General features: G+C 37.7%; 1 protein-coding gene across 1 annotated transcript in view; it reads left to right on the top strand.

The window, feature by feature from the left end:
- The window catches only part of DCT (dopachrome tautomerase), a 32,423-nt gene extending 11,590 nt beyond the window's left edge, over positions 1–20,833 (top strand). The window contains exons 5-8 of the mRNA XM_019737195.2: positions 1,769–1,948; positions 3,508–3,643; positions 12,484–12,685; positions 16,540–20,833. Of these exons, the coding sequence (XP_019592754.2) occupies positions 1,769–1,948; positions 3,508–3,643; positions 12,484–12,685; positions 16,540–16,712 (691 nt within the window). The 3' untranslated portion in view covers positions 16,713–20,833. The remainder of the gene's footprint in view (positions 1–1,768; positions 1,949–3,507; positions 3,644–12,483; positions 12,686–16,539) is intronic.
- Positions 20,834–22,570: the final 1,737 nt, after the last annotated feature.

The raw sequence follows: 22,570 nt of genomic DNA, 5'->3' as shown, positions 1-22,570 counted from the left end.
ATTCAGCCAACGTTGGTTAAGCCCCAGTCATATTCTAAACAGTGTAATAGTGTTGGGAATACAAGGATGAATATATTATAGCTTCCCTTTTGAATATTTTATATTTACAAAGGTAGATGGCTTGTAAACAAATCATAATACACCCTGAGATGGATCATAATAGATACATGTGTAAAGCCAAGCAGAGTCAGGGAAAGGCTCTAAGAGGTGGAGACAATTATTCTGAGCCTTTAAGGGGGCACAGACCTCAACCAGGTAGGGGAGCATGTTGAGTACGTCCTAGGTGGAGGGAACATTGTATATATGAAGCTAGAAAAGCAGTGTGGTATGGCTGAACCCCAGCATGCTGGCGGTTGAGAGGAACAGGGGATGGGGCCGTGGGAGAATGCTAAGTACGGAAGGACACAGAAGCAGGTGGGCAGCCCGCCGCCCGTGAAGAATTCTGTCCTCAGCGATTCCTTGAATGTGTTTCTCTTTCATGGCACATGTCTCAGAAAAAGATTCCCCAAGAAGATCCTTTGCCTTCCTTTATTCATCTGTTTCCTCCAAAATCCTGTTTTTAACCCGAGTGCGCTAGCTCTCCTGTCCTGTTTTTCGACTACTCCATGGCACAGAGCTTCATTGTCACACACATGAGGCTGGGCACGTGTGTGTTTTCAGAGATCTAGGCCTAGCTAGCTAGGACCCCCACCTTCTACATCCTAAGCTTTTCCTACAGTCCTCGGACAGCTCCACACTACGTAGAGACCTAACAAGTGCTTTTTACGTGACTTAGCATAATTCCCTAAAGCCCCATTTCTTATCGTGCCTTGAGGTATTACTATGTGGTATGTGAAATATGATCAAATACACTTAGGGAATGCTGAGTTAAACAGTTTATCTATGTATTTATTTTTTAGAAGCACTCAGGTCATTTCTTATGTAAACATATTATTATTCTTCAAGAGGGGCCTAAACTTATCTGACCTTGGCACCTTTATTTCACAGATCGTCTCACTTGAACACACTTGGGAAAGGCTGCCTTGGAGATCTTTTTTCTTTGCCTAGTTTTAGGTACTGGCCTCTTTCATCCTCATGTGTGTGCTGATTCTATTCTCACATGCCCGGTACTGCCCCTTCCCCGTTAAAACACACAGAAACAGCTTTAAAATTTTATCCCTACCAATGAAAGAATGCTCTGATGGTGGAGTTTCAGGCCACAGTAGGCATGTAGAATATAATCTTTTATGGGCAGGGGATTTTCTCAGCCTCCATGTTTACTATATAACCATCCCCACAGCCTTAGAACATTTTCTAATACAGCATTTGTCCTAATACCTCCACTCCTTATTGTTTTACCTGTTTTCACTCTGATTGCCTCCGTTTGCCTTCAATTTTCCTAAAATGCTTTCCTAGCTCTACATAGGCCCTTCTGCCCAGACTGGCTTAGCTCAGTAGAATATGGGTCACTGTATTTTCTCTTCCGTTACTCAAGATTCAATGCACACAATAGGAGTCACCATCTTGCCTGTAAATCCTCTTACTGTCTGTACAGTGGAATGGTAATTGTTATGCATATTTATTCATATGTCATATTTTTGCATCTATGATTTTGAAACTCTTTAATCCATAATTACTTTTGGAGGTAGTACTTTGACCACATATTTTTGCCCTGTAAGGTAACTAATAAATTTTATCATGAGTATGACTCTGATTGGTTTTCTTGGCCCCAAGTTATGATACTATCTACACATTAAGACATATATTTTTAATCCCCTTCAAATCTTAGCTTAGATGATTACAACCGCCAGGTCACCCTGTGTAATGGAACCTATGAAGGCTTCTTGAGAAGAAATCAAGTGGGAAGAAATGGTGAGAAATTGCCAACCCTGAAAGACGTGCAAGACTGTCTGTCTCTCAAGGAGTTTGACAATCCTCCTTTCTTCCAGAACTCTACCTTCAGCTTCAGGTTGGTGCTCTGAGTTCTGCTAGGCTGGAACTTTATAACACTTTTAGATTTTCATGCCTGTGGTCATAATGAACTAGAAGGAAATCCAGGTGTTGGGAGACATTTACAAAGCTAAGTCTTTTGATAAGAGAGGATAACAAGGGATCAATGTGAGTGAGGAAAGTCATCATCCATGCGCTATAATTAACAGTGAAGTTTTAATCTCTCCTGACTCAGCTATTTATAACCATATTTTGTATTTCGAATTTCTGCACATATGTAGGTACAGTGTTCAGAACCAAGGTACCTCTTTAAATTTAGGATTCAAAAAATATTTTCTCATGCGCTTTCTTTTACTTTTCTGTCTTTTTAAAAAATTTTATCAGCCATAGATCTTAATATTAGGGTCTGAGATCTCAGAGGAGTTTTACAGACTAAATGCAACTCAAATTACAACACAGCAACTACATTGCAATGCTTGAAATTTAAAGGCCGGCTGATAATTCTCTCCCTCTAAAAAGACTTGAAGAATGAAGAGAAATATGTATGGATATAAATAAGGTTTTAAACAAAGGTGGATGGGACTCCAAAAAGAAATGGTGATAGATTCCTGGTCTTCTCCAAAACTGGATTCTTTCTCTCTTATCTGTTTGTGAATTATACAACTGATGGATTATTTGGGGCCAGAAGCAGGATAGACTAACCCTAAATGCAGAGGTTGTACTAAGAATAGCAGGGTTCAGGGTCTGTATTGGGGTTGGACACAGCCCTTAGAGTCGGGTCAAAGGTGAGGTAAAGGGCAACATTTAAGATTGTCTTGAAAAGAAACATGCTTTAGTTTTTCATTGTGATAAAAATGCTGTTGACACAGGTTGCATTCCATATAGATTTAAGGGAGTGGTTCTCAAAGTGTGATGCCCAGACAACCGTAATTGGCATCACTTAGGGGTTGGTTAGAATTACAAATTCTTAGGACCCAGCCTATAGCTACTGAATCAGAAACTCTAGAAGTGGGACATGAATTACGTGGTTTTTTTTCTAGTGATTCTGCTGTGTTCTTAAATTTGAGGATCAAACTGGGTTAAGGTATGGAAAGTTAGAATTTCCTGAAAATGGGGCTATCCTTAGGATGTTGACTATATTACAGTCGCGCTGTAGGTCGATTTAGTTGAGAAATAGGAATATAAGATTATATGCTAATTCAAAAAATATTTATTGATCATAGCCCATGTGCTGGGCATGGTATTGAGACTTGGAAATAAAAATCTGAAGAAAACCGCCCTCTAGGAGTTCATGGTCTGTCATGGGAGACAGATACGAAGGTGAAAAATTGTCATACGGTACACAAAAGAGATATAATCCAGCTGAGCAGGTGCAGAAGTAGCACTGATTAAGAATTCCCTCCCCTTATAGAAGATCATCATTAAAGGTCAGGGCTAGTTCTTAGTTAATGAGCCATGACAGAGCTTCCCATTTCCTTACCCAGTTTCAAATGAGAAGACTATTATTTAGGCTGGAACAAATTAAAAAAACCTTTGTCAATCTGTGACTATTGTTGTTGACATACTGATTTCTCTCAGGAATGCCCTGGAAGGGTTTGATAAAGCAGACGGGACCCTGGACTCTCAAGTGGTGAGCCTTCATAATTTGGTTCATTCCTTCCTGAACGGGACAAATGCTTTACCGCATTCTGCCGCCAATGATCCCATTTTTGTGGTAGGTTCAAAGACTCAGAATGGATGAAAAATTTTCTAGATAATATGTTGGATTTATTTTCTTTTCCATAATGTTAAAGTTTGGTATGTGCGTTATTCTCTGTGTGATCAATGGGATGTATGAATCTGCACCATAGGAGTGAGTAGATAGCGTCCTTCAGTCCCCTCATCAGAAACTTGTGCTTTGGAGATGGTTAACTTTGGAATCACCCTAGATAAGGGTTTACAGTCCACAGCTGAATTCATCAATTAGCATAATGATATTATATCATAATTTAGCATAATGTATATCATACATTAGCATAATGATAAATGATTTTTAATTGGTGAGATGAGTGGTGTTGAAGACAAGTGGTGGGCTACAAGGACTTTGCAGACACGGTGAGCCTGGCACGAAGCCCAGCAATCTGGTATCTTTGAAGCAGCACATGAAGTCCAAACTTCTGCTTGGTGTTTGGTCCTGGCCCCCTCACTTCATGAAAGATTCTGCTTCAAAATCAACTCCTCCTGTTGTCAGAATACCGTTGTGTCCACATTGGAGTGAATCTGCCATGGAGACACTTGTCAGAGGAGAGTGTGGCCTTCCCTGGGGGTACAAGAACAGGTTCTTTCACTCCTTCTGTATCTATTTGCTAATAAGTGCTTGTAGGTTCACCGGAATTTGATCTTATACTTGCTTTTCTGGTTACACACCACTTAGCAACAACTTTACTTGAGATGAGAGGACATATGGTCACTACCCACCCCCAACTGCAGGAGGCTTCTGATATGTAAAACAGCCTGGTAGTGCTGAAGGGACAAATTGGGCTGAGTCAGTTTGCAAACTTGAAGATATATTTGGTCCTGTCACTTTTGTTTGCAAATGAACAGAGATTCAACTCAAACTCATTTAGGGTAAAAAAAAACTTAATTTTTTGGCTTAAAATAACTGGAAAATTCAGGACTGCTGCTGGATTCAAGCATCGCTGACTCTCGAGACTCACTTGATGTCTGCTCTTTGTCTCTGTCTTCTTAGATGGCTTCTCTCTATGTGGTAGGTGGGATGTCCCTAAGCAGTCACATATGCTACCAGCTTAGCATATGGCATAAAGAAGTCATGTTTCCATTGCAGCAGGAGAAGAGCCCCAGGATTGGCCAGGCCTGGTTACCTGCCTTCCCTGAACCAATCATTGTGGCAAGGGGAATGAGGTCTTCTGATTGGCCAGACAAAGGTCACATGTTCATCCCCATTGTAGGAGCGTGTGAATCCCCCACCCTCAGCCCCTTACACCACCTTTAGTGACTTCTGTGCAGGATAAAATAAGTCCTGTTAGTCAGAAGAGAGAGATGAGTGGAGGATGGGTGCTAGACAGACAAAAATGACCATGCTTTCAATTAATACAAAACCTCACATTTGATGTTGCTTACTTGGTTATCAGCCAGTGGGGAGAGTTGCTATGACTATGTAGGAGCCTCACAGTTCTTACAAATTCAAAATGTGATTAACTCCCTTGGTATATTTGAGCCTTATTTCTGTCTCACTTTAAAACAAAAGGATAAACAGAAGGGATCATGACAACAAGATTGTAGATATTAGACTCCAAGCTTTACTAGCTTAAAAGATATGTTCACCAAGGGGCTCTGTTGAGACAACCAACATGGGAGAAGGGCAAGTCAGGGCCACGTTATCCCAGGTGCCCTCAGTCAGTGGCCTCCAGCCCAAGACCACTAGGAATACACCTGTAGTGGAACACGAAAGGTTTACTGCTTGGTGCAGGGACAGAGTAGGGAACTGTGGAGTGTCTCAGGCATCAGAAAAGACTGGAAGGATTTGGGCTTGTGCTTGATGAATTTGGGAGGGTTTAAAGTAGCACGGTTTTGGTCTGGATTAGATGCTGTCACGAAGCAGGGGTAATTCTGTGATTGAGTGTCACAACAATCCTTTCTCTAGGGAATGCAGACCCTAACTTTCAAAGCAATGGCAGTCCCTTGTATTGGTCCCAAAGAGCTAATGTTCCATGTTAGGCATTTTGTGACTTGGGCAATGTTCATGTTTTGTCTGTGCTCACACGTGATTATGGAGCTGTGTTGTTTTTGTCCTGATCCATCTGTCAGAGTGACCTTGTCGATATTGATATTCCATGAAATTGTTTATGTCCAACGAGAGAAGACCAAGACCTCAGTGATAGTACCAGGCAGCTCCTGGGTGTCAAGTGCTCCTACACCACCCCCCCACCGCCACGTACAGCTCATCACAGTTGGCTTTAGACAGTATAAACATGTGTATTTCAGCTACTGAAACCCCAAAATGCCTCTGTTTTACAGACAATTAACTCACTATCCACTATTTTAACACTGTCTTCAGGGTACTATGTCTTGGATAGATGGTTTCAGAGCAGTCACAGAAGAAATTTCACCACTGGTCCTTTTTTATTTTTTCAGTATTTTGAGTTTATATTATTATCCAGTTTAGATTGTGTACCATAGTAAACAAACACTATATATATATTTTTTCCCCAGAATTTTCCTCACCTTAATGTTAATTTTTAACAGTGTGCTTTAGTCTTTTCAGGTGACCATAACAACATAGCACAAACAGGGTGGCCTAAACAACAGAAATTTATATCTTACAGTTCTGGAGGCTGGGAAATCTAAGGTCAAGGTGCTTGTTGATTTGGTTCCTGGTGAAAGTGCTCTTCCTATTGCAGAATGCTGCCTTCTTGCTGTGTCCTTACATGGCAGATGAAAGAGGGCATGAGCTCTCCCTTGTGTCTTCTTCTAAGAACACTAATGCTGTCACTCTTATGATCTCATTTAACCTTAATTACATCTTTATATGTCCCCATCTCCAAATAAAATCACTTTAGGGATTAAGGCATCAACATATGAATTTGGGAGCAAGGGACACAAGTCAGTCTGTAGCACAGTGCATCCTGAGACCACCAGTTTATGACAGTTTGTTTTTCTGGACTTCTGGGAGGCCAGGACATAGTCAAAAGAGTGCAGGATTACAAGTCAAATCAGTCCTGACATGCAGTCTGAGGAGCCTCATCGAATTACGTGGAGCCTCTGTTCCCCACTACAAAGTGAGGGTCACAGGTCCCATCTGGCGCTGGGGAAATGATGTGCTCATTGGAGCAACTCATAATAAATCAGGATATTAGGAAGCTAGTCAAGAGATGGTCAAGTACAACACAAATGTTATAAAAATATCAATGTGTTTTATAGTAGTTGGTGGGAAAGAATTAGAGAACTGTGTGGCATTTGACTTTCTGAACCTTTAATGAAGGTTCGACGTTCTCCGTAGCAAACAGTTGTGCCCTAAGGCGAGTTGCTGACAATCACGAAGTGAGAGATTCTTCAAAGATGATTATTAGTTTTACTCCACCAAGGGTACAAAACAAGAAGCTATGAAGAGGGAGGGTAAAAGTATAGGTCCCGTGGACTCTCAGCTGGCCTGGTGGTGTGAAGGCTGAGGGGGCTTTCTGGACTCCCAGATAGAGGAATGCATGGTAAGAGTGAGCTGTAAGAAATCCTGAGATGGGAACAGTTGGTGGAGCTGTTCTTTTTAAAAACTGTTTCTCCCTTCACATTGGTGTGGTAGAAACAAATGAAGGGATTGTCAGAAATGTGGACTATTGGCCTCAACCTCTAATAAGGTAGAGGGCTTCCCTGTCAGGTCTCCATAGTCACCTTTCTCTTCTGTAGCATGCTTGCCTGGTTCTATGATTCTAACATGATATTTCACATAATTTTCTGGCTATCATCCAAGCCATCAGCTTGTGTCAAGCATTTCTCTGCTGTGTAGCTATACCTCTATTTATCTCTTCTATATATCTCTAAGTAAGTTTTTATTAAAAACGTACATTTTCAACTGCACAATTTATACACACAATGCATATTCATACGGAAAAATGTCACAGTACTCCTTATCCAGTACTCCAAAATATTATGAGCAGAACATCAGAATCCTTTGACAAATTGAGAATTATACCCCAAACCTTTGTCTCTTACTAAAGGGAATAATGGTGATGTTAATAATACGGTTTTCAGCATCCTAAGTCTCGAAGACCACTATGTCTTATGTCCTCCTTTTGAAGAAGCCCACTAAGTGTTCATGGCTTGGCAACATTTTGCTCTGAATGGCCAGATAGCCAGTATTTTAGGCTTTGCAAGCCAGACATTATGAAGTCTCTATTCACTACCAACTCCCACCTATCCACTATTATGTTCTCTATTCTTCCAGATACATTTTATAAATATACAAGCACATAGGTTTACATGTATGCCACCACTCTTTTATCCAAATGGTGGCATATTGTAGACACTTCTGTGAATTTCTGGTCTCGTTATTTCTTTATTTTTCACTTATTCGAAATCACTCCATATCAGTTTATAAAGGGCTTTCTTATTCCTTTTTCTAAGGGCTGTATGGTATTCTATAGTATGGATTTATCCTGAAATTTTAAACTAGTCTCCTATTGATGGGCCTTTAAGTGGTTTATAACCTTTTATAACCTTTTGCTTTATAAACAATGCTGCAATCCGTGAACGTGTAGGGTAAGTTGAGAGAATAGAATCACCAGGTCAAAGGTTAAAGAAATGCATTTGAAATTTTGATAGATACTGTCAAATTGTCCTTTAGAAGTTTGAATGATTTTCCCTCCTACCAGTTATGTAGCAGAATAACAATTCTCTTTCTCATTAATACAGTGTATTATTTCACTTTTTTATGTGTGACAATTTGATAGGTACAAATGATATTTCAGTGAGTTTAATTTTTACTTCTTTTTATAAATGGAATTCAGTATCTTTTGATATATTTAAAGAACCATTTGCATTTCTCTTTCTGTGATCTGTTTATGTAGGATAACGACTTCCAGGAAGAAAAAACCTAGTTTCATAACAGAATTAGTGAAAGTGTCTGTTCCTTATGTAACGAGATAACATCCTTTTTCCCACTGATATTTCACTTGTTTGAAAAACTGATACTGTGTTCATATAACAATGTGTTTTCTATTTTTCACTTGCTTATCATTGACCTCAAACCCAACCAGTAGAACAGTGACTGACACTTAAGTAAAGGCTCAATAAATTTTTGTTAGGATATTTTAAAGCATCTATTAACGTATCCCTTTAGTAGATGTCCTGCAAACACAATCTTTTAACTTCACAAATTTTTTTATGACAAATTCCTCTCCTTATTTTACATATGGGGAAAATAAAGTTCAGGGGGCTAAGGAATGAGTACAAGGTCATGTGAGCTAGAAAGTGGCCGAGCAGAGAGTATAAGAAAAGTTTCCTACTCAAAAATTTCCCCGTCATGTCTCCAGCTACAGTTTTGCCTTTTGTCAATTTAGACAATTATTAATTTAATCCTTTCACAATTGCTTTCATTATAGCTGAGGAAATGTAGTCCTGAGGAAACATAGTCCTGTTAGATCATGTTAATAGGAATTAACACTAATTGGTGAAGGGCAGGGCTGAATAATTTTGCTTGACTTTTGAAAAAATAGGGCATTGGTTACATCGTAAGTATTCATGTTTTTAAAATGCCACATTTACTTATTAAATATATGTATTTTAAGTACTAAAATATAATCATGTATCTCTGTAGCAGATATAAGGCAACAACAGGATACTTATACTTTACTTTTGAATTTATTTAATACCCTCGAATTACATTTGGCCTTTAGAGATATTAACTAAGCTCATTTTCATCTTGTGTCTAACAAAGTTATTATTAGTTTCTCAAGAGCAATTCAAGGTATTTTGTTTAGGAACAATGCTCACAACTTTAACAAAAATACCTATTCTATAGGTTGCACTACTTTTCTTTCTAGCCTGTGGATATATTATTGCTGCCAGCATTTTGTTTATTGCATTCTTTGCATATTCTTGGCACACACTAGCCTTTCTTTTTAAAAATACCATCTGTAAATTGGATACTCTGTATAGAGTTCCTACCAGAGCATTTATTGTATAATGTTTTATAGCCCTTCTGAGAACTATAATCTTTCCTTATTACTTCCCTCTGTCCTTTTATCCCTCCAAACTACGAATTGTTTTAGAGTCTTGTCCCCTCCTTAGTTATTTGCACTTTGCACTGGATGAATTCGGATTCTTTCCAAAAGTTATTTGCCTCTGGCAGCACTGAATCTGGACCTTTCTATGTCCTGAGAGTCTCTTGCCTTTTTCTAGTCACAATTTGATCTCTGACTTGAATTCAGACAGTATCTAACAGTTCAAGAAATGTTGTGTGGCCTTCTTTGGAAAATTCATTCTGTACGGCCCTAGATACTTTCCCTGTGTATCACTTACGGTTAGTTCAGCTGCTTAGAGCAGAAAACCCAAATTACAGGAGCTTAAAGAAAAAAGAGGTTTATTTTTCTCTTTATGTGAAAGAACTCCTGTGGCAGACAGTCCAAGCTGGTCTAGTATCATCAAGGACACTCCTGTCTTTTTCTCTACTGTCCTTGGTGAGTGGCTTCTTTTCTTAACTTTGCTTGTTGGCTGTTAAGATGGTTGCTGCTGCTCTAGCCATGATATCCATGTTCCAGGAAGCAGCAAGGACAAATGAAAAGGGAAAAGGCAACACTATTAAGCTGAAGCAGCCACCTTTAAAGAGCATCCCTAGAAGTCCTAGCTAATGACTTCCAGTTAAATCTCAAAATATGAAGAAAGTTACTGAGGAAAAAGAGGAGAATGGATATTGGGTAAGCAATCAACAGGGCTTGCCATCCTTAGACATTCTACCTCTATTACTTGGACTCCACATGTGAGGCCAACATCTATGTGAGGCTGGCAGGCTCCCCAGGACACACCTGGAGGAAGAAGCACACCTTCCCTCTTTGGGAACCTTCTAACCTTACCAGGAGTTGCCAGGATATAGGACATGTGATACCTTTTTCGGGGATATACACCAACAACAAATGCTTTCTCCAGGGCTGATGACTCTTCTCAAACATGGCTTTTTAAAAACTCTCCTTGTGGGAAACATTGATCACTTACTTGCACTATCAAGTATTCTTTCAAAGTTGCCGCTTTTGCAGTAAACTATGCCTTTAATCTCTTTGGAGCTTAAATTTTGTTACTCAAAGCCAAGACTTTAGAATTCAAAACTCTTTCATCCCTCTGAAAGCCCAGGTTTTATCATTTGATTTTTTTTAATTAAAATTTATTGGAGTGACAATGATTAATAAAATTACACAGGTTTCAAATGTACATTTCTATAATACATCATCTATGTATCATATTGTGTATTCACCACCCAGAGTCAGTTCTTCTTCCCTCACCATATATTTGACCCGTTTACCCTCCTACTATCTCCTTGGTTTTTGAGATGATTGTCTCTGCTGTAAACTTTAAAAATCCATTCAGGACAAAAAACTCCCTTCGGTAAATGACTAGATTCCTGTTACTATCCTGAAAGCAGCCACTTGAGAAAATAGAGAGAGAAAACTTTCACTGTTGCCTGAGCAGGGGCAAGTGACTACGAGGAACCTCAGGTACACTGTGAAAATGTTCTCTATTCAGTAAACAACTGTAATACAAACCAGAAGAGCGATGTAATTAAAGGGGTCAAGAAGTGCACAAAGCAAAGAATTCAGACTCAGAGCAATCAGGGAAGATGTCTCAGGTCAAGGGACAACTGAGTTTGTCTTTAAAAGCCTCTGGTGCCAGAAAACAGAAGGCACAACTTTGCAGATTAAAGAAACATTATCAGCTAGAAAAAGGGCCTGTTTGGATAAATTGTATACAAAAATAAAACTGCTTTGCATGGCACCGTCATCAGCCAACAGATACTTATGAAGCATCGACTCTGTCCAGGTTACATGCTAAGCTTGAGGCTTCAAAGGTAAAAAGACCTTGTTTCTGATGTTTAGGAGTTAGGGTCTTATTAGTGGAAGTAGACAAATAAATAACAAATTAGAGCACAATTTGACCAGTGCTGTATTTAGGGTATAAGGAATAGTGGTGAATGAATGAATGAATTCATTAATAAGTGTTGAAATAAGTATCTCCCTGTTGCCATGTGATAGGCCCTGGGGTGACAGGTGCTGGGGACAGAGCGGACAAGAAAAGCAGACAGTGTCTCTGAGCTCCTTGAACTTGAGTCTAGGATTAAAGAAGAACTCAAATGATCAAGGAAAAAGCCTTAGCTGAACTCTCAGATTTACATCTTGTGAAATTGGGGGCTATACATGTGAAATTGTGCCGTTAATATTTTAAAACATGTAATGATTGCTGTATTTGAAAAGGACTTTAGCAGCTTTTGTGAGAAAATAAAAATAAGTACTATGCACATTACAAAAATTTAGGCTTTGTTTTGCTGGCATAAGACTGAAAATCCAAATGACAGTGTTATAAAATGAGTACACAGAAGGATATTCCTGGTGAGAAAAACTTGAAAACCCATGTTGGATATTTTCCTTTTTTTAACTGTCCATTTGTGTTGTAATACTGGTAAACACAACCTCTTTTTTCTCTCCTGTTAAAGTCAAAGCATCTGAAAATTGACTGGAATATGTATTTTGTGACACTTACCTTTATTCCTGAACTTAATAATTAGCCTGCACTCGTTGAGGCCTCACATATTCCCAAGCCAATATTAAATCTACAATAGAACTTTCATTTGTTCACTTGACAAAGGGGTTTATAATCCTGTTTGGACAGACACATCATACATCCTTGGAAACTTAATTTAAAATGCCAGTAGGTATGTCATTAAGGTTAGACTGGGTATACAGAAGTTCCTCATGTCAAGAAGAGCCCCCTTCCATTTTAGAGAAAGCTCCAGTTAGATTGATCTAATTGAAATAATCCAATAAACATTAAACATCACATTCAACTGCCTTTCAGGTCCTTCATTGCTTTACCGATGCAATTTTTGATGAGTGGATGAAAAGATTTAATCCTTCTGCGGATGCCTGGCCTCAGGAACTGGCACCTATTGGTCACAATCGGATGTATAACATGGTTCCTTTCTTCCCTCCGGTGACTAATGAGGAATTCTTTTTAACCGCAGACCAACTTGGCTACAGCTATGCCATTGATCTGCCAGGTAACTAATACAACTTCTAAATGGGTGAATCATTCATTTTTTAAAGGAGCTTTCTACTCTCTTGCTCTCTCTCTCTAAATGTAAACCAAGCCCTTAAATTGAAGCATTCATGTCTCATTTATTGGCAATTTTCTAGAATGTATGTATTTAGCAAAATGAGCCTTTAAACTACCAATTAAACATCAGAAAGGGAGTTATTGGCTGACTGTTTCAGAAAACAAAGTTGTTAAGAGACTTTATTCCACAGAGGAAGTACCGTGTTTCGGTGAAAATAAGACCTAGCTGGACCATTAGCTCTAATGTGTCTTTTGGAGCAAAAATTAATGTAAGACCCGGTATTCTATTCTATTCTATTCTATTCTATTCTATTCTATTCTATTCTATTCTATTCTATTCTATTCTATTCTATTCTATTAATATTATACCCGGTATTATGTTATAGTACTATATTATATTATACCAGGTATTCTATTCTATTCTATTCTATTCTATTCTATTCTATTCTATTCTATTCTATTCTATTATTTTATTCTATTCTAAAGACCCAGTCTTATATTAAAATAAGACCGAGTCTTATATTAATTTTTGCTCCAAAAGACGCATTAGAGCTGATGGTCCAGCTAGGTCTTATTTTCGGGGAAACACGGTATCTACTCCCACACTTGATTTCACAATTCTATCTGAATTAATTGAAAACTGGCCCAGTGGTTTGAAGTGTCTAACCACTAAAGTCACAAAGCACTAGCCACCTGAGGACAAGGACTTACAGCACATAGAGATCATTGTTTGGAGGCAAGGCTGCATTTAGGGTGAGGCAAGTGCAGCGCTTGTCTCCAGTGCAAAGTTCAAGTGGAGGCCAAAAAATTTAGTGATGGAGATAAGTAATAATATAATTCTATATTTAAAAAAATTAATGCAAAAAATTTACGTTGAATTTGCTATAAAAATTTTAAAGAAAGACAGGCTGTTGTTTGTTTTCCACCTCTGCATTATTTTGTAACTAGACGAATTGTTTTCCAATTAGCCCATCCTACCCCTGCCAAGTTTGTGACGTTGACATGAGGTGTTAACAGATTGGGCTGCATGGGACTTCATGCGTGTGTTTTATAAATTTAATGCTTTTAAAGTCATTTTAAATTGTAGATTTTTTATTAGCTTTTCCCACTTGGTTCAAAATATGGAAGGATATTTTGATACGTGTATATAGAGGCACACACATTTTTTTTTTTAAATTTGCCCATGTCCCAAGATAGCTCCACATGCTATTTAAAAAATCTTAGTTTGAAATATATACAAACAGTAAGTCATGTTGTACACCTGAAACAAATACGATGTTGTATGTCAATTATACCTCATTTAACAAAAGTCTTATAAACAGGTTGAGAAAGGAAAGATAAAACAATAAAAAGTATCTTCATTTGTCAAGAAGCTAAAAAACACACAGCCCATCTGCTGGTGGCTTTTCCCCATTTGTGTCTATTTCATTTTAACTTCAGCCTACAAAGTAATCAAAACAATTTTTGAGCTCACCTCTCTCTCTCTCTCTCTCTCTCTCTCTCTGTGACTTTAGAGTCTTTCAGGCCCTGGAATCTGTCCTCTGCTTTTTCGTCTAATTGTGCAACTACTGCTGCTTATTCTCCTTACTGAAGTTTCATGTCTTTGGCAGCTGAGAATATCTCTTTGAAACTTCTTTTTCTTTTCTCTGGGATTGAACATAATAATAATAATAATAAAAGTTTGCAATGTGCATGTGCATTTTGACCATATTTCTACCTCCTCTGAAGTCAGCCAATTAATAGGTATAGACTGAGAGTCTAAATATGCCCAGAATGCAGTAACCCACTAGAAGATGCAAATTCATATTCATTTATTGGTTTGACAAAGAAATTTACAATCCTATCTGGGGAGACATAACTGTAACCAAAAGTTAGAGATGGAAGTGGGGGATTTGGGAAAGGAGGTAATTCTTGATCTAGGTTCAAAGAGATGGTAGATCTTAGGTAGGTGAGGAGGAAAAAGGGAACATTTTAGACTGGAGAAGGGCAGGGAACAGAACTGCAAAAGGCAGACGTAGTCTATACCGAGAGGACTGTGAGAAGGAAGCCTGGTTGTAGTAGAAGGCTTAGGTAGAAGATTAATGTGAATTAAAGTTGGATCTGTGAGAAGGGCCTGATTACCAAGGGCCTTAATAGCTAGGCAGAAACCATAAGAGATACCACTTTATGTCCTTTAGGATGGCGACTATCAAAAACGCAGGAAATAGCAAGGGTTGACGAGGATTAGAACCCTTGTTCACTGCTGGTCAGAATGTAAAATGGTATAGCTTCTGTGGAAAACAGTACGGTAGTTCCTCAAAAAATTAAACATAGACTTATCATATGATCTAGCAATTCCACTTCTGGGTATATACCCCAGTGAGTTGAAAGCAAGTACTCAAATAGATATGTGTACACCTCTGTTCATAGCAGCATGATTCACAACAGATAAAAGGTGGAAGCTACTCAAGTGACCATTAATGGATGAAAGGATACACAAAATGTGGTGTATCCACACAATGGAGTATTAATCAGAAATCTTGTCACATGCTACAACATAGATGAGTCTTGAAGACATTATACGAGGTTAAATAAACAGTCATGAATGGACAAAAACTGTATGATTCCACTTCTGTGAGTTACCTAGAGTAGTCACATTCACAGAGACAGGAAGTAGAATGGTGGTAGCCAGGATTTAGGGAGATGGAAGAATGGTGAGTTACCATTTCAGTCTTGCAAGATGAAAAAGTTCTGTGGATGGATCGGGGTGGTAGTTACACAACAATGTGAATGTACTTCATGTCACAGAACTGTACACCAAAAAATGGTTATGATGGTGAAATATATGTATTATACCACAGTTTAAAAAATAATAATTAAAAACAAGAAGCTAGGCAGATGAGTTTGGATAATAACAAAGGTAATCATTTTTGGTTCCTGAACAAAGCAATAGCAGAATAAAAATCTGTGTTTTAAAAAGATTTTAAACAGATGCTGCTGGATTGTAGTAGGAGGAGACAAATTTAAATCCTCTTGGAGGAATCCAATCAGGATGGGTCAGAGCCCTCTGTGGGATTGGAGGAAAAGAACTAGAAGGAGAAACTTACATTTTGATTAAGTGTAGAGTATAGAACTCATTTGAGAGAAAACTGAATTTAAGAACAGCTGGCCAAGGATAAGATAATTTCTAAAGAAATGACAAATAGTTATACATATACTAAAAATGAAATAATGTTAATTTTGTAGAAGAGTGCTTCCAAAATATATTTGAGTAGAGGATTGGTTTATCATGTGGAAGATTCAGATTTTATTTATAACTATCTAAATGGGTACAAATTTCATCTGATCCTGCTGTTGGATGTCTTGTTATAATAGCCAGTCTGATCTGTCTTACACATTTATCATCCTATAAAAAAGGTAGGGATAACAGCAGAATTTCTCTACCTGAGGGTTTTATATTTTGCAGTCCTCCAGATACCATTTTAGAACATTCTTTTCCAAATGAATTTCTAACTCACAAAAGTAGTTATATACTTCCTCAGAGAGTTTATTCTGCGTAAGTATTTATTGTAAGAAAAATTTTAAATACAACAAGCTATATTTAGATAATGGAATGCCATTTCCCACATTCTCAAGACAAACAATTGTGGATATGGGAAATAGTTGGTGAGAAAGGAGAAGATAAATTTTATTCCCTGTAGTTTTAGCTTTATCAACAAAAATGCATGTGAAATGCAAATGGATTGTTTCATTCCTTCTTGAAGAGTATTCAGCTGATGAAAATCCCAATCATAACCTTTTTTTCTGCTTTAATTTCAGTTGAAGAAACTCCAAGTTGGACCACAACCCCCTCAGTGGTTGTGGGAATACTGGTGGCTTTGGTTGGTCTTTTTATGCTGCTGGCTTTCCTTCAGTATAGAAGACTTCGAAAAGGATACACACCGCTAATGGAGACACATTTAAGCAGCAAGAGGTACACAGAAGAAGCCTAGTGCTCACGCCTTACCCGGAGAAGAGGCTGGTGAAACTGGAGTTGGGACCCTGACAATGAACAAACTAATCCTCACTGTTTTTCCTTTAGTTGGAGATCTTTGGCACTGCTACTCTGGTGGTGAAGAGCCCAACCACAGAAGACACTTCGCTGTAGTTCCTAGTTTGCTTTTTTGTGTAACAAACTCAGGCTAAAGTGCTGGAGGCTGTCTCTGCCATTAAACAAAGGTAGAGCTTATGATTTGTGGTCTCCCATAATAATTCCCCGTATTGATTAAGCCTCCTCATGTTTTGAGAGCTCCAACAAAAATTGATAGAGTGGTTTTATTGTAATTTTCAGGTCAGTGTAATTTGAGTCTTGGACAAGATTATGGTTCAATCTCTCTCAGCCCAAGTATCTTCATTAGTAGCGGGGTGGGGTTAGGGGATGGCAGTTACTGCATGAGTCTCCAAGATCCCTTTTAGTTACAAACATCTATATTTTTAGTGCCTTTCTGATTGTCTTCATGGGGCTTATTTTCCTCTTTAGCCTTTAAAACTCTCTTGAGGATGAAAAGCCTTTAAAACTCTCTTGAGGATGAAACTCAGCCTTATTTTCCAAGTAGGATGGAGAATGAATAATAATTTGGGTCTCTTTTTGCAAATTAGACTTTGAAGAATTTATCAAAAGTTTGCAGTCCTTTAACAGTAGACATATCATAAAATTCAATAGCTGGATACACATGGATCTTATAGTGATAAGTAAATAGATGAAAGATTAAATTATAGAGCTTTCTAGTTGATTAATACACTGTTTTAAATCTATTACCAAGCATAGAATCCCTCTTTCCAGGAAAGGCTGACTGGGGCTACAATCCTGAACATGAGACAATTTGATTCGGGTTCCATTGCTCTGAGGTCTCATTTGGCTGATCCTGAGCCAATTCCTTTACTAGGTATCCTCAGAGGAAAAAATTTTCACATAAAATGCATTTGGCATGTTTTTAAGAGTTGCCTTTAGATTCATTAATGTACTGAGAGTTACTTACGAATGCTAATCAATTAAGTCTTACCATTTAAAAGCAAACCATCCATACAAAATATAATAATACAGAATTAAGTGGTTATTTTCCACTAAACAATTATCAGATTATGAGAGATAAGAATGAGGCAGTCTTTACTAAGATGTTTAGACTTACCAAGATGATCCCTGCTTCTGAGAAGTTAACAGTTGTTGAGATTTAAAGGCAAATTTAATCTGCTTGTATCTCTGGTACCTGTGCATCAGGAGTGAGGCCAAAGTTCTAGAAGGCGGCCCATCGGTCTGCTCATTTCAAGTCCCTCTCTGTGGATTGGATGTCTGTCAAGAATGGGTGTTAAGAGCGCCCTGAAGCTGCCTTCTATAGATGGGGGGCCTAGAGTGTGCAAGATTCACAAATACCCAGTTTCTCCCCCTGGAACAAAGCTGCGAAAGCCAGAGAAATGGAAAAGCCCAGTCTGAACCGAGTGAGTCTCATAAAACTATAGGTATATTTGCGAGTAGGCTCAAGCAAGTGAGAGTCAAGAGAGCCCAGAGTCCTTCCTGGGGGTGAAGCCCCGCTTGGACTTTTTTAGCCACAGCCACAGGTGCCGGTCTCAAGTCCTGCCTTTAACAGTATTCATGGAAAATTCAACAGCGTTTCATTAACATGCTCTGCCCTGGAAAGTTTATGCTCTCCACTTATGGTTGTTGGAGAATACATTTTTACATCCAAATTTTAAATCAAGTGAGAAATATATTAAAATGAATATATAATTGTGTATGGTAGGTATGTCTCTGAAAAGTTGTATGTAAATCACTTACACATTAAAAGCACCAGGGGAAATTACTTTCTATAGATGAATTATTATGAATAATTCTATAAAGCAAATAACCACTTCTAGCTTATCTTTCAGGTATATCAGATTTTTCACACATCATATTCTCATAAAATTTGTTTAAAGCAAGATCTGTCTGAGGTAGAAATAAAGAACAGTCATTTATACTTAGCTACTTCTATCTATAGTGCTTGAAACTTTTTATAAATATTGTATTTAATAATGTCTTCCTAAGAGAAATAATTTCCTAATTTTATAGTTCACATAAGGAATAAAATTTTTCCAACATTTTCCAGCATTACAATAAATCAATGATGAATGCTTTTTAACAAATTTAAAGGTAGAACAAACTCATAAAATAAAAATGTTGGTATTCACTTACATTGAATATTATGCAAATAAACTCAGAAAATATCACCAAGCATTGTAGGGCTATGCTTCTCAATGGTAGGGGAAAAAATTCAACCTTGAAGAAAATGAATAGATAACTTTATATGCTTATATCTTCAGTGTTACAAAAATTATATGTATATGAATTATGATTTCAAAAGAAATGTTTTTATAAAACTAACATTCATTAATATCCAATAACATCTTTCTTTTGGGAATTAAATTCTCTTCAAATTCTAAAATTCTTTGACATGAATTTGTGTCTTGCTTAGGATTTAACACTATTAATTACGATAATCATAATAAATAATTTTAATCTCACATTAGCAAGAAGTAGAAAACTTATTAAAGAGGAAAATAAAAATAAATATGTTTTGGAGATTATTATTCATCTGTTGGGAGTTATTGTGTTTTAATTTGTGACCATCAATTCCCATCTTTTTATATGTAAGTCTATAAGTATATATAATACATTACAACTACTACTTCACATTTTGAAAATATGAAATACATAATAGCCATTTCACTTTTGAAAATAAGTTCTTAAACTGATGTTTCTACCTTCTTTTGAGTTTCTAAGTAATTGCTACTTCCTAGGTCTCTATTATACAGGTAGGTAAAGGAGACACCAGCCTTTTCCCAGGTGAAGAATAGCTATTGAGGTCCCCACAATCTAATGACTGAACTTGGGGTGGGAGTGTGATAAAGTGGCTCCTTCAAGTCACTGACCTAGGAGGACCCCTGCAGCAGCTAACTCTGATCCTCCTGGAAAGCCTTCCAGGTCAGTCAACTTTTTGGAGATCCAAGAAGAAGAAAGTTAGAGCCAAAGAGGTAATGCTTATGTCGTGTTTGCTTCTACATCTAGACTTGAAGCTTCTAGAGGCCAGGTTGTACAACTCTCTGTGCAGCTCCAATGCTGTAGTATCAAAGCACTTTAAGTACTCAGAAAATGTGGTTAATTGACACAGGCACACAAAAGAACGAATTCACCTCCTAATGGGAGATAATTGCTCTCCTCAATGCAATGATAAAACTCAAGGTTGCACTCTATTAATTTCTACAGTGCTTTGCTTATCCTGAATGTTCTATAAATATTTTTTATGAATAAATAAATCTCAAAGTAAAACTTGAACCATAAAATAACAGTGTATCTTCCAGATTTTCAGTTGGACCTATGGTAGGTGGAATTTTACTCCATACAACCTAATACAAGGGTACACTTTTCAGACATATTTTCTTCTTGTGCATATCCTCTCCCTAACATTTGTAGGGACAGGATAGAAAGTTGAGGCCTCACAGTGTCATGTTAGGGCTCTCTACTACCTGAAGTTTTAGAAACCTGTTTCGGTGGAAGGAGTTTGTTGGCAAAACCAGTGCCTGGTGTGCCCAACATATTTTTTTAGTAATTTTCCAAAGATGACATGATACTTTGACTTTAGCTATAATGGCTGTTCAAGCTGAAAATAATCTTTGCAAATTTAATAATGCTTTGGCAGGTAGTTTAACGAAATCTTGAAACAACACACCAAATTGTGAGCAACTGGATAAGTTAAAGTTTTCTAAAAGTAAACAAACAAGCACAAAACACAAGGTTCCTATTCAAGGCCTGTATGCTCTATATATTTTTGCCAAGACTGTCTTTGTTTGGTAGAAACTCTTAACCCATATTTGTTATTTGCCACATTGACTCAAATCAGACTTCTGGGATATAATATGACTGAATTTGGTCCTTTTTTCTTCTAGCCATTTTCTGCTCCTTCCGAGGTTTATAAACATAAGCTAAAACTATGACAGTGTCTCTCAAATATAATTGTTCTCTGTGTTGTAAACAATGCCTCATAGAAAGGCTTAAACTTGTCCTTCTTTATTAAAATACCAGAGATTTGCTGCCAGAGCACACACTCTGATTACTCATTCACTGTGTTATGTTATTGAGTGTTTCTGAATATGTAATTAGCACAATGACCTTCCTGGGTAACAGCATGGCTCAACTGGGCTTACAATAAAGCAAAACCTGCCCTCTTGTGTTTTATTAGAACATTGCACAATGTGGTCAAGTTCTTAGGGCTATTTTCCTCTGTTGTGGTTCATTGCCTGGGTCAGAGAAAAAATGAAATGCTGGAAGATTTGCTATGAAAACAGAAATCGGAACAAATAAAGCACAATATTTAGAAGGAAATGATTTCCTGTGCAGGCAAGGGAATCATATAATTAAGGCTCTTAGAATTTCCTTTTTAATGTATTTTGAAATGCTAAATGTTCACCAGCAAGCCATAAAAATTTCAGGAAACATTGCAGGTCACTGGCAAAAAACTCTTTTATGCTTGTCAAATACACACCGGGTATAATTTAATTAAATATTATTTATATGATCATACTGCAGCTGGAGGTTGCGGGGGGTCCCCCTTTTTTTTTTTCAATTAAAAACGGTTATCGAGAAGCTAATACATTTTGGGAAAGTTTTTAGAAAAAACACTGGACCAGCAAATGGAAACCAGATCTAACTATCTGAATACAGGTGTGGGTGTGAACGGTGTCAGATCCTGTCTTTCTCTGTGGAAAGTTCACTTTTCAAGACTGGACTATTGGCAAGATGGTGCCGAAAACAAGTATTTATTTGTGTGTCTACAGTAGCTTGCTTATCTTATATTAGGTGGTAGAGAAAGAGACTCAAATAACAAAGAAAACATGGTTTCTAGCTAGTTTTTTTGTAAAGCTTTTCCTTCTAGTACCCAAGTAAAGATTAAAGGGGAAAAGCACGGGCAGGGCATTTGTTTGCCCTGAGAAATTCTAAGTGAAAAAGTTGGGGCTCAAAATTTCCAGCTGACTCCACTGCTAGTCTCCTTCTCTTTTAATGGGGATTCCAGACATGGTGACAATAGCTGTTCTTACAGAGAGTAGGGAAAAGGCAACCCATCCCCTCCCCCTGAAAAAACCCCCCAAAACAAAAAATTAGAAAGTGAGGAGCCAGATTTGAAACAGGTAGAATGCTGCCAGAAGACTCAGTCTTCCCTGGGGGAGAATCATTAATTAACTCCCTATTGATAAATGTGTTACTATATGGCACACTTGGCTGAAAACTTAATTTCCTAAGCAGCAAATTTATTATTTATGTTTCTATCTATGTCTCATCGCTGATATTTTTCCTTCTTTAAAAAGCAAATTTTGTCTTGACTACTGACACCAATCAGTTTTTTTCTTCTTAAAAGAATATTTGTATTTCAAATTCTTGCATTTCACACCAAAGAGGCATGCTCAGCTAAAAGGCACCTGTTGGAGTTTTCAGTCACAGTCACAGTCACAGGCCTCCTTACGCAAGCCTTGCAAATGGAAATGTAATCTAAGTCATAATCCGTGTAGTTATCTATTGTACCTCTTTCTCTTCTTCCGTTGTGGCAAGCATACAACTTCCAACCGTTTCAGCTCTGAAACTCTCATTTGAGTTGCACGTTTTCTTTTCTCATTTCAGGCATTTTACAATTCTGAGGCTTGTAACATTTTATAGACTCAAGGTCGTTTTCTTTCTTTCTGTTCATTTTTCTCCTCAGCGATGTCCTCTTATCAAGATGCAAGCTTCTTTGCGTTTTTAACACTTCTGCTTGAGATAGTCCCAACTCTTTGATCCTCTGCTGAC

Source organism: Rhinolophus sinicus, linkage group LG04 (genome assembly GCF_036562045.2).
Source record: "Rhinolophus sinicus isolate RSC01 linkage group LG04, ASM3656204v1, whole genome shotgun sequence".
Classification (NCBI taxonomy): Eukaryota; Metazoa; Chordata; class Mammalia; order Chiroptera; family Rhinolophidae; genus Rhinolophus; species Rhinolophus sinicus.
The sequence above is the reverse complement of the archived record's forward strand: the minus strand, read 5'-3'. Positions and strand labels throughout refer to the sequence as shown.